General features: G+C 51.0%; 1 protein-coding gene across 5 annotated transcripts in view; it reads right to left on the bottom strand.

Moving 5' to 3' along the window:
* Positions 1–12,702, bottom strand: part of Rps6kl1 (ribosomal protein S6 kinase like 1) — a 24,253-nt gene extending 11,551 nt beyond the window's left edge. For all 5 annotated transcript variants that reach the window (XM_085697378.2, XM_085697379.2, XM_085697380.2 and 2 more), the window contains exons 1-6: positions 12,619–12,702; positions 11,071–11,355; positions 9,249–9,373; positions 8,327–8,419; positions 856–903; positions 372–504 (exon numbers count right to left, since the gene is read on the bottom strand). In XM_085697378.2, the coding sequence (XP_085553504.1) occupies positions 372–504; positions 856–903; positions 8,327–8,419; positions 9,249–9,373; positions 11,071–11,335 (664 nt within the window). In that variant the 5' untranslated portion in view covers positions 11,336–11,355; positions 12,619–12,702. The remainder of the gene's footprint in view (positions 1–371; positions 505–855; positions 904–8,326; positions 8,420–9,248; positions 9,374–11,070; positions 11,356–12,618) is intronic.

The following is a 12,702-nucleotide window of genomic DNA, read 5'->3' as shown; positions in this document are numbered from 1 at the left end:
GCCGCACATTTTAAAGTCACTAAATATCGGCCACACAGCTCAGTTCCCGCCTTGACAGTTTTCGTTCCCAGCTGCTCTGTGGCCACTGGGGACAGGCAGTGACTGGGAAAGCGCAAAGAGCCAAGACTAAAGGAAAGGGTAACAAGAAGGCAGCTGAATAAATGCCCTTGCCCCCTGCCTCAGCACCACACACAGGTTCGCTACAGCCTGGCCCTGCCCTCAGCCTTCAGAAAGACTGGGTTCCCTGTCTGTGCCATACATCTGGATCAAGCTGCACCCCTCCTCGGGGCTCAGCATCCTTTTCTGGGGTGTGGAAAATAGGAATGCACCCCAATGCTCGGGAGTTGACGGGGCCCCACAGGTCCCCTCACCTTGCACATGCTCCAGGTGCAAGAAGATAGAGTCCTCGCTCACAAAGTAGCGCAGCAGTTTCGTCATGTAGGGGACGCCATGTGGGATGATAGTCAGCCGCTCCCGGCTCACCACGTGGCACCTGGGAAGGCTCTGGAGACGGGACAGGGTATGTCCATGAGCTCACAGCGCCCATGCTCCGGCTTCGGGACACTAGGATATGAATCGGAAGCCAGACAGAGCAACAACTGCTTCTCCCAGTCCCTGGCCCAGCCCTCACCCCACAGCCCCACGGAGTCTAATGTCTGAGGATGAGATAATGTGCACGAATCTCAGCCTTGGAGGCAAAGCCTTGGGCAATGCCCAGAAGAACAAGCAGCCTTGGCTTTAGAGGGAGCATGGGCCTCATCTGTGTGTTCTGGGGAAAGGGTGGGCAGTGGTCTTAAGAGCTCTGTGACAGTTCCAAATGAAGTTGCCATGTGGCAGCAGCTGGGCAACACCTGCCTTCAGAACGAAGGTTCCTCCCGTTGCTGGGTCCTGGACCAACTGCACCTGCCAAAGGAGGCACTGGTCAAGGCATTGTTAATTCTTGGGCTTTCCATGCCCTGAGGCTGACATCCATTCTGTCCTAGTGATCTACCCTTGCTATGTCCAAAGTTTCATAGATCTCTGGTGCTTTTTCCTCCAGCATCTGGGACGCCTACCCTATCTTGAGTGATTTCTGGGGAGCTTTCTCACTTTAGCCCCCTGTTCCCCACCCCGGATGTGAGCTCCACAAGGGCAGGAATCACCTTGTCTAACTCAGGGTCCCCACAGTTCTGCAAAATGGAAGGATGAAGTAGATACTTCATGTATGGTGGCAAGTGGTGTAAGTGTAGTGTGTGCCAGAACCCTCATTAGGACACTCCACCCCCAACTACCCACACTAGTTAGGCCCTGTGTGGCCAAAGGACAGCCAGAGTCAATCCCCCACTGCAGGGTTTGGCCAGAGTCCAGCATCCTGGCAGGGACTGAAGGTGGCATGGCTGAAGGACCTAATGGCTAGTCAGTTCTCCTGAGCTTTGCTTACAAGTGAAGCTAGGCTAGGCATGGTGGTCCATGCCTTTTATCCCAGCAGATACTGAGAAAGGCACAGACGCGCAGATCTCTGTGAATCCAAGGCCAGCCAAGGCTACACAGTGAGCCCTTGCCTCAAACCCAAACCAGTCGGTGGTGGTGGCACCCACCTTTAATCCCAACACTTGGAGGCAGAGGCTGGAGGATCTCTGTAAGTTCGAGGTCAGTCTGGTCTACAGAGAGAATTCTAGGACAGCTAAGGCTACACAGAGAAATCCTGTCTTGAAAAATAAACAAAACCCCAAGCAAGCGAAGGAGCTGAGGCGCTTGAGGATGTAGTTCCAGATCGGGTAGACTGATGGAGGCAGGCGCGACAGACCAGGAGCCTCTCTGCCTTGCTTCCTTTCCTTTAAATAAATAAAGCGTGACTGTGCACACCAACCACCCTTTGGCAGTAGCTGTCTCCTTCTCAGGGTGGCTTTGTTGACAGGCAGTGGTCCACTCATCACTGAGCCTTGTTTGGAGTTGTGCCCTTGAATCATCTCCTGGGCAGGCAAGGGTGGACCCTGCTGCAGGAGAGGGAAGGAGTGGCCCTATGGCTGTGGCAGATCGGGAAGGCAGGATTCTGCCAGGACAAGGACAGCCAGACAGCACTCTGATGTGACTACTTGACCAGACAGGCTGCCCAGAGAGGAAAGCTGGGCCCACACTGCTGGACGGTGGTGGGAGCTGTAGCCTAGGGATGGAGGAGGGGAAAGAACCCTGGATTGTTTCTTTACTGTACTGACTTAGATCCCCTAGCCCAGGGCCCCAGTGTTAGAGGCTGGACAAATAAACTGACTTTCAAATAAACTGATCAGAGAGGAATTATAAACCCACCTTTGCCATATCACTGGTTTATTATCACTGGTCAATGAAAGTGATGAGACTATGACACACTTGCCAAGCCACATGGAGTCTCTGAACCTCATTTTTATGGTGTGTGTGTGTGTGTGTGTGTGTAGGTCAGAGTTGATGATTCTGGGTGTCATCTTTAATTGTTCCCCATCTTGGGCTTTTTTTTCTCTTAAATTTGTTAAGATTTTATTTTATGTACATTGGTGTTTTACCATGGTTGTTGGAACTGGCGTTACAGACAGTTATGAGCTGCCATGTTGGGTGGTAGGACTTGAACTCAAGTCCTCTGGAAGAGCTCTTAACCACTGAGTCATTTCTCCGGGCCCCATCTTGATTTTTATTATTATTATTATTATTATTAATACAGTGTCCTATCTGCATGTGTGCCTACATGCCGGAAGAGGACACCGGATCTCATTATAGATGGTTGTGAACCACAATGTGCTTGCTGGGAATTGAACTTAGGTCCTCTGAAAGAACAGGCAGTGCTCTTAACCTCTGTGCCATCTCTCCAGCCCCTCTCTATCTTATTTTTTGAGGCAGAATCTTTCACTGAGCTTGGAACTCACCGATTCAGCTAGGTTGGCTGACTAGCAAGCTCCAGGGATCTGCCTGTCTACCTTCTCTCTATCGGGGTTACAGACATGTGTCCCACCATGCCCAGCTTTTTTATGTGATTTCTGGGAATCAAACTCAGGTCCTCATGTTTTCACAGAAATTATTCCATCAATTGAGCCATTTCCCTAAGTGCCCCAAAGATGAGATCACAGCAGTTCATACTTTATAGTATCATTGTGCTTGTTGATAAAAGCAGAGAATCCAATTATAAATTCACGGTCATTATCCATGTCATTGGAGAAGAAAGAAGCATTGGCTATAATGCGTTTACTCTGTGCTAAGGACTTTGCATAGCTTATTCAATTGTGCTCTCCTGACCAAGTGGGAGTAAGCCACTTTATTGATGAAATTGGGGTTCTGAGAAGTGAAATGACTCACAACCCTCCTGCTAAGAAGTGGTAGCATCAGAATTTGAATACAATCAGGTTGATTCTAAAATGAGTAAGTGCTTGCCACGCTGGGTCTTAGTTTCTCCATCATTAGTAACGAGAAAGCAGGGGCTGTGTGAACAGCACCACCTCCTTCCTACATCAGGGCAGCAGCATCGCTTTTGACCACAAGAGGTCTCCCTCTCATGACTAGAGACCTCACTCAGGCGGGCCTTGGCTCCCTGACCTAACTTGTGCAATATCTGGAGAGGCAGTAAAAGCTGGGGTCATTTAAGAAACGTTTCCCACAAGTACTGGCACCCCTAATGATTCCCCAAGTGGGATTCCCCACCACCTCCTTCTTAGTCAAGCCCTCTGATTTACAGCCTGAAACCCAGCCAAGGATGGGAGCCAGAAATTAAAGAGTACCCATGTGTCAAAAACCTCCGTATTTAAAACACCTTAAAACCCATTTTACAGAAGGAATTAGACTTAAAAGTTAACAGCAGTTATCTTGAAGTTAGGTGCAGTGGTGAATTATTTCTTTTCCTTCCTCTACCTACTTTCTTTCTTGTTTTGAACTCCCTTCTCTTTCCATGTCTTCCTAGCAGAGCAGGCATTTCCCCATCGATAAAGCCAAACAAATGAAAAAATCCCCTTCCTCTGATTAAGGGGCTTGGGGACAGAATACCCAGCACCTTGTTTCAAAACTTCCTTGAAACAAAACTTTGCTTTGTTTCCTTTAAGATAATTATTAATGACTGGGGATGTTGTTTAGTTGGTAGAGTGCTTGCCCGGCAAACATGAAACCCCGAGTTTGATCCTCAGTGTTGCATAAATTGGGAATAGTGGCGTACACCTGCCATCCCAGTACTTAGGGTACAAAGGCAGGAAAATCAGTTCAAGGTCATCCTTGGCTACATAGCAAGTTTGAGGCCATCCTGGGCTACATGAGACTCTTTCTCAAAAGTGGGGACAAGTACTAAAACACTGCACCACCAAGCAGAGCTTTCTGTGTGCTGGAGTCGTAGAGCTGAGACACAGAGCACTGGATTTTAACTAATCCACAAATGGGATGCTAGCCTTATAACTGGGAAGAAGGAAGGCAATTGTGGTCACTTACACACACACACACATACACACACACTCCCAAGGGGCTAGGGAAATTGCTAAGTGAGCAAGAGCATTTACTATGAAGGTATGAAACCTGGGTTCAGGTCGTCAGCAGCCACGTAAGAAGCAGCACTGTTGGGAAGCATAGACAAAAGATCACTGGGCATGCTGGCTGCCAGCCAGTTCAGTGCGAGACCCCAGGGGAATATAGGAGAGAGGACAGCGGTATCTTGTGTGTGTTCCTGGACACATATACGGGCACACATGCATGCATGCCACATGCAGGAAGAAAAGAAGGAAGGCAGACAGAATTCTGGGGGGGCATGGTGATACAGCATTGCTGAAATATGGTAAGGCCTTTCTTTAAAGACACACAAGGAATCTAAATCTTCGATGTAACCTCTCATGAAGCTAACAGTCCCCAAAGCTTCCAAGGTGATCTTGTTTGTTTTTGAGACAGGGGTCTTTTTAAATATAATTTATTTATTCTTGTTTTTCTTTGCTTTGGTATTTTGTTTGCATGTGTGTCTGTGTGAGGGTGTCAGATCTTGGAGTAACAGACAGTTGTGAGCTGCCATGTGGATGCTGGGAATTGAACCTGGACCTCTGGAAGAGCAATCAGCGCTTTTAACCGCTGAGCCATCTTTCCAGCCCTGAGACAAGGTCTTTCTATTATAAGTCCTGACTGACCTAGAACTTGTTATGTAGACGAGGCTGGCCTCGAAGTCACAGAGGTCCACCTGCTTCTGCCTCTCCCAGGGTTATGATTAAAGATATCATGCCCAGCTCACACAGATTCTTAAACTCAAAGACACTCAAGCAAAGCTAGAACAGAGGGTGGATAAGGCCAGGGCTCTGACGTGGGCAGCTCCTCCCTGGCTCCCTAGTGCTACACGGGAGTGTGAGCCCCACATTTCCAGATCTGATCTTTTTCTCCAGGAGAAGCTTGAAATATGGACGTTTACATAAAATCTACACATTTGAAAATGTTGGTAACAGTTAAAAAATAAAAAAACAATTAAAGGCGCATGCCTTTAATCCCAACACTCAGGAGTCAGAGGCAGGTCTTTGTGAGTTTGAGGCCAACCTGGTCTACAAATAAGTTCCGGGACAGTCAGGGCTGTTACACAGAAAAACCCTGTCTCAAAGAAACCAACTAACCAACCAAACAAACAAACAAGTAAACAAACAAAAACCACCTGTGTCTGAGCCAAATAAAAAAGGAGACACTTCAGGAGACCTTTCTTCCCCATGCCCGGTTCAGAGCATGGCTCTCTGAGGAGGTCCAGAGGAGGTGGGAACAATCCCTGAAGCAAGCCCTGAGCATCCTGGCTGTCCACCTAGTCCCTGACATGCTCACTTCACTGCTCCCTGATTGCCTCCATCCCTTTCACAGCCAGCACCTTTAAGGGACACGGGATTGTCCTTGGCTCTCTTCCTGAGCCCGAGGGCTGCCACCAGCAGGCACTGGCCGGGCTCTGCCCCCTGCATCTGTCTGGGCAGAGCTGTGGAATGGGATCGATGGCCCTCACGCCTTCTCTAATTTGGGGAAATAACTGTCCCTGGCTTGGGCATAGCTCAGGGGAGGAAGAAAGACCCCAGGAGGGAGCTGGCATTCACCACTTGAGTATCTGAAAGAAGCAACCTAAAGATCTGAATGCATATTTCCCCTCCGCACAGGCCTTGGCACTGATGTTTAAAACGCTTTGCCCATGCGATGTCCCCGGGTTGAGCAAATAGGAGTGTTCTGAGACACAGATTCCCTAGGGGACTCCTATCCAGGCGTACCCCAAAGGCTCTGCGAATGCCTAAAATTGAAATCTGAGTGGTGTAACTTCAATTCACTGTTCCCCAAACTTACTTAGTTTGGACCCTGCCTGCATAACTGGCATCTCACTCAGAGAAATGGTGTCAGTCTGTCTATGAGAGCAGCTGTGCTTAGCCAAGGTCAGGCTGTGGCCACTGGGCAGTTCAATGGGAGGGGAGACTTGGACAGATGGGAAAGCGACTGGACCTTCACTGAGCCTGGGGCCTGTTCCAGGGACCCGGGAGAAGCATCTGGAGCAAGGGCCCAGAGATGGGAACTAGGACCTCCCACTCTTGTGGCCTACACTTGGAGCCGTCAACCCTGCACAAATGTCTTAGCAGGCGCCAGGCCTTTCCCAAAAATGGCTTCATTTCCTTCCCAGATCACCCCTTTGGGGTAGAAATCCCCACCCTACTTTACTAATGAGGAAACCAGTTCTCAGGAGCAGAGAGAGGACTTGTCTGCCACTCATTGGCCAAACCCAGGCCCTCCTCCCAGGCAGCACGCGGACCCCTGCATGACAGAGCATCACACAGCACTGCTCCCTTCTCGATGGGCTCCCAGAGACCCCCAAACTTGTCCAGTGTTTTAAACCATACATTCTTGGGTTCAACCCTAGACATTCTGAGTCCATAGGTTTGGGATGAAGTCCTGATTATCGACATGTTTGAGAAACCCACCAGGTGATTCCCATAAAAGGCCAGTTTGGGAAAGAACTGTTTAGAGAGCCCTAGGCTAGAGGCAGAGGGCACTCTGATACAGGCTCAGCCCTTATAGGACCTCTTTGTCCCTCAGATTTCTCCATTTTAGTAGGGGTTGGGCCATCATGTCTTGTCTTCTCATCCACCCTGAATTAAGGGAAAGGAAAAAGGTGCAAGATGGGGTCGGATGAGGGCAGGGGTACCAACCAGAGGAGAAAGGGTGGGACTGCTGAGGCCTCAATACAATACAATACAATACAATACAATACAATACAATACAATACAATACAATACAATACAATACCGGCCACCTCGCAGAAGGTGAACAGGCTGGGAGAGGACCTGTCGGCACAGGGGTGGGTGTCAGGGATACTCAGGGTTACAGTGCCCTGCACAGCGTGAATGTAATGTGGAGGATTGTGGGAAATGGGGGTGATCACGGTGGTGAGGCTGAAGAGGCCCTGGACATAACCCCTCCCATGATCTCTATCTAGAAGGTAGAGAGAAGCAGACTGTTGCCTCTTCTCTTCCTTGTTTTCCTCTCTAGAACCTGCCTAGTGTATTTTGGGAGAGAGGAGAGCCACTGGATTCGGCTGTCGTCCCCTCTGAGCCCGCACACCACTCTCCGGATGCAGACAGTTGCTGCAGATGTCTTCCCGTTGCAGAGTTGTTTTTTTTTTTAATTTTTATTTATTTATTATGTATATAGTGTTCTGTCTGCATGTATGCCTGCAGGTCAGAAGAGGGCACCAGATCTCATTACAGATGGTTGTGAGCCACCATGTGGTTGCTGGGAATTGAACTCAGGGCCTCTGGAAGAGCAGTCAGTGCTCTTAACCTCTGAGCCATCTCTGCAGCCCCGTTGCAGAGTTTCTGTTTACACTGTGTGCAGATGTGTTGCTGCGATTGGTTTAATAAAGACCTGACTGGCCAATAGCTAGGCAGAAGAGAATAGGCGGGACTTCCAGGCAGAGAGGAACTCAGGAGATGAGTCTAGGCATGCATGAGACAATGGCAAGATGCAGAACAAGTTGAACATACAGAATGGAAGAGAGGTTAAAACACACACACACACACACACACACACACACACACACACACACGGCAGAATGTTATAAGAGCTAGTTGGGAACGAGCCTAAGCTAAGGGCAAGCATTCCTAATTAATAAGTCTGTGTCATTATTTGGGAGTGGGCAATCCAAAGATAGTCCAATAAAACATGCTACACTTCTCTCCATCCTACCCCACTCTCCCTCCTACCCCGCCCTCCATCCTACCCCACCCTCCATCCTACCCCGCCCTCCCTCCTACCCCATCCTCCCTCCTACCCTACCCTCTATCATCCTGCCACTCCCTCCCCCACCACTCCTGATGGCACGCATCTTCTTTCCTTCCCACACTCGGTGCTCGCTCACCTTCTCAATGATCCCAACCACCCTGCATCCTCTCAGCTGCTCCAGAGCAGAGCTCAGTGTGCGGATGGGCCGGAGCCTCAGGCTGCTGAAGCCCTGTGGAGGAAGGAGACAAGGCCTCAGCCATGGCTGCCTCAGCTTTGGCTGTGGGCAGACGCATCTGGATGCCAGGAGAGTACTGCATTGGGTAGGACTTGGAGCCCAGGAAGACCCTGCCTCCCAGGGACAGACTGGGCAGAGGAGGGCTCCTGACCTAGAGTTTGGGGGCACACTGGTTCAAGGCACTCAGGCTGACTTTTTGCTCAGCCCCTATCCGGTTACGCTGGGATTGTTTCTTGGGGACATAGACGCTCCTTCTCAGAAGCCTTGTCTACAAAAGGCAGATGCTCTCAGGGTTTGGGGTGGTAACATTCAGGTCTCAGCCTCAAAGTTTAGACAGCTTTTGTGAAAGGACGCAGTGAGCCGAGGAGCGTGCAGGTCTGCAGCCTGGAGAATGCGTTTGGTCAATGAGTTAGTAGCAGAAAGAGCACCAAATGCATAGTTATTCATGTGTGTGTGTGTGTGTGTGTATGTGTGTATGTGTGCGCGTGTGTGTGCATGCGCACACATTCCCAAAACTTATGGTGTGCCTACTCAACAGAAACAGAATCCAGAGGCACTGAGTGTACATGTGGGAATGGCATAGAGTCACATGCAAACTGGGGTGGGCATCTGTGTCATGCATGCCAAGTGCTCTGTGAGGCTGGATGAGGTGCGAGGGTGTGGGAGAGAGAGGAAGGATGGGAGGGCGCCCCTGGCTCACACTTGGATTCACACCCTCCACCACCCACTCTTCCCTAAGCAGGAAGGGAACAGGGGTGGGAAGCGGCTGTTTCTCCCCGGGTCTTCCTTCTCTTCCTTAGGGATCCAGGGAGGGTCTCCTCACCGTGTCGGGACTGGCTCCGCTGCCCAGGGTCCGCTGCAGGTGGCAGTTGAAGATCTCCTCTGCCCTCCGTAGGTACTTGGTAATTTTCAACTTTACAGCTTCACGTCTCTCTTTGTTAGGGTCAACTGTGGGGGGCGGGGTCACCATCTGTGGTCACCAGGACTGCACCCCTGCCCTGTGTCCTGGGCTTTACTGGTGGACTGAGATGCCAGCTCCGGTTAGCGGTCTCTGCCTATCACAGCCAATGGCTCCTATTTCCTAGACAATTTTAGCTGGCTCATCCCCTGGCTCCTTCTCTGGGGCGAGAGCAGCAGCTGCCAATTGCTCTTTACAGCTGGTACCCACCACTTCACTAGCTGTCCTCATATCCTGGGAAGGAACGAGGTGGAGATTTGCATGTCCTTTTCCTTCAGAATAGGAGAGAGAAGCTTCTGGAATACAGTGCTTCCTCTGTTTCTGCCAGTCATGGAAAAGGCCAGGATGGAGACCAGACCAAATGGAAGAGGCATGCACCAGGCACTCCTGCAGCCCAGGCATGGTAGAGTCTCTTCGACAGAGGGTTGGAGTGACCCTGGTTACCATAGCTTGGCCACAAGGCTCTGGCATCTCAAACTGGCCTCAACATGGAAATGCCTCAATCTGCCCTGATCAGCTCTCCCCTCTCCTCCATAAGCCTGGACCCCCTCCCCCTCTTCGGAACACTTGCCAGTCTCTCCACTGGACAACACACATACTGTCCCTCAACAGCCCCATTGGTCCTCACGTCTAGAAAATGTCCCGTGCTAGGCCCATCTGACCTCAGTTTTCCTCTTCCCCTACACGCTGTCCCCATGCAGGACTATAATTACATATCCACTTGACAGTGAGCCCTCTCCTGTCATCTGGAGTGCAAGCTTCCAGAGGGCCACTGCCCAGCCCAGCTCCATGGCCAGCCAAGAACAGTGGGCCAAGGACACAGCCACAGGAGCTGAAACATTCCAACTCTCCATGTGATGTGGGTGGCTCTTCTGTCTGTGTGTTACTTTCATTGATTAAATAAAGAAGCTGCCTTGGCCTTTTGATAGGCCAACCTTTAGGTGGGTGGAGTAGACAGAACAGGATGCTGGGAGAAAGAAAGCAGAGTCACGCGGACGCCATGGCTCTCCTCTCCAAGATGGATGCTGGTTAAACTCATGCCGGTAAGCCACAGTCAAGTGGTGATACAGATTATTAGAAATGGGTTAAAAGAATATGTAAGAGTTAGCCAATAAGAGACTGGAGATAATGGGCCAAGCAGTGTTTAAATGAATACAGTTTCCATGCAATTATTTCGGGTGTAAACTAGCCAGGGAACCTGGCAGTGGGAACGCAGCCTGCTGCTTCTTCTACACCCATGTACCCCTTGGTAGCCGAGGAGCCTGTGTGGACCCTTGAGCAAGCTCTTTGATCACTCTGTGTCTCAATTTCTTCATCTGGAAAATCCTGTATGAAAATTAGTTCTTGCCCAGAGTTGAACACATTGTAGTCTGAGCAGTCAGGAGGCTGAGATAGGTAATAGTGAAAGGCCTGTCTCAGATCATGATGATAGTAATATTTCCTGTATATTTGTAACTACATGCAATTAAAAAGTCTATGAATGTGAAACTCAAATGAGTTACTATAGGTAAATCCTAGTGGGGTCTGCTATGTAGAAATGCCTTAATAAATTCAAGTTCTCATTATTGTCCCTCATGGAGGCCTGGTAGGGTTAGTACAGTGCCCTAAACCCTTAGTATGGACAGACAAAGGACCCTTCACTGGCCCTTCCCTGCCCACCTCTGTCCCCGCGCATTCCCGCCCTCACCATGTACGCCTCGGAGCAGCACGTCCACACCGTTCTGGTAGTGGTTGAAGGCAGCCTCGTAATCCTCGCTGACATCTCGCTCCAGGGCCAGGTGGATCTGAGTGGCTGCATCTACCAGGTAGTCCCGCTTGGTCACGTCAGGAGTCCCAGCAGCTACCCGGTTACGGATCTGTTCCAGGTACAGGCAGGCCTGGGACAGAGCTCGCGAACAGGGCTCTGGCTCCGGACCTGGGCCATGTGGACATTCACAGGCTACCAGGCTCATAGCGGCCCCGCAGCTGTGACCTGCAAGAAGCAAGCAAATGCATTAGGGAGGCGCTTGCTGGGAGTCACACCCCTACCTGGATTCTAGAGTCCTCCACTAAACATCGGAGAGCCTAGTATTCTCATACAGAGGCTGGAAGGAGTCGAGCTAAACGTTGGGAAGGCTCCTTCCTTGAGCCGAGTCCTACCTTAGGGGTGGTCATGATAGAATAACATAGTTGGACCCTTTCATTTCCTTTCCGTTCAGATTCAGCTCCTCAAGTCCTTCCTCAGGATGCTGGGTGGAACACCGAGAGCTGGGGATGCCTGTGGCCCTCAGCCCCCTTCAGGGGGCGTCCACAGAGCAAACTCAGTGTCTTGCACACAGTAAGCATACCAAAGGCACACACTGGCGCAAAGCTCCTCCTCCCGCTGGTCCCCCACTTCACTTCTCCCCCCTACTCCCTGCTTTCCATGTGAAATTTCATCCAGCTTTGGGCTTCAGCTCAGTGGGATCTCTCCCCTAGACAAAACACATTGTCTAGGCTTTTTGTTAGCTTTGCCCCTGAGGTCAGGAGTCGGTGAGCGAGGAGGAGTCCCCTCATCTCCCAAGCACGGAGCAGGGAATGCAGAGCTCATCAAACCCCATGGGCAGATAAGATGACTAAGTGACAGTTAACGTGGAGTTCAGTGACTGCCAGCGTGAGTCGTTGGCTTTTTCCTCCTGACTCTCAGAAGACCAGGAGGCCAGTGCGCCCTCCCAAGGACCTGACACCAACCCCTCCCTAAGCAACGTGTGACACCAGTGGCCCAAGGGATTAGAGTGGCAGCTGCCAGAGGGGAAGGGACAGAGAAAAAGCAGCCAGCAGCAGGGTCTCTGTCCCTCACAGCAGCCCGGCAGCCACCTCCGCTGTCTCAGGTACCTGGAGAATGACTAGGGGGAGTTTTTATCGCACGGGATAAAGGGAGAGGTGGGGAGCAAACACATCTTCAAGCAGCCTGAACCTGTGCCTTGGCCAGGATGAGGACGGGGATGGAGAAAGGCGGCCTTCCTGCTCTGCCAGGCCTAGCGGGACAGATATCTTCGAGGCCTGAGCTCGGGGTGACTAACGCCTGCTGCGCAGGGCTGCGGGTTTCGGGTCCAGCCAGCTCTCCGAGCCGCATGCCTAAGACTACAAGCAAGCACGTCCCGGGCGCACAAGGTGCATCAATCTGGGGAACGTCCAATGAGGTCGGGCTGAGGCAGGGAGGGGAAGGCTCCTCCTTGCCTGGGAGGATGGCTGAAGAGCAGAGCAAACACTGTACCTGTCCGCGTGCCAGCTCCTGGCCTCTGGGCTAATGCTGTCCCTTCACCTCCGCAAGGATCCGTGCCTACCACCCTTCTGCAGG

This window comes from Myodes glareolus, chromosome 11 (genome assembly GCF_982192425.1).
Source record: "Myodes glareolus chromosome 11, mMyoGla1.1, whole genome shotgun sequence".
In the NCBI taxonomy this organism is placed as follows: domain Eukaryota; kingdom Metazoa; phylum Chordata; class Mammalia; order Rodentia; family Cricetidae; genus Myodes; species Myodes glareolus.
Note: the sequence above shows the minus strand (reverse complement) of the source record. Positions and strands in the feature narration are given on the sequence as shown.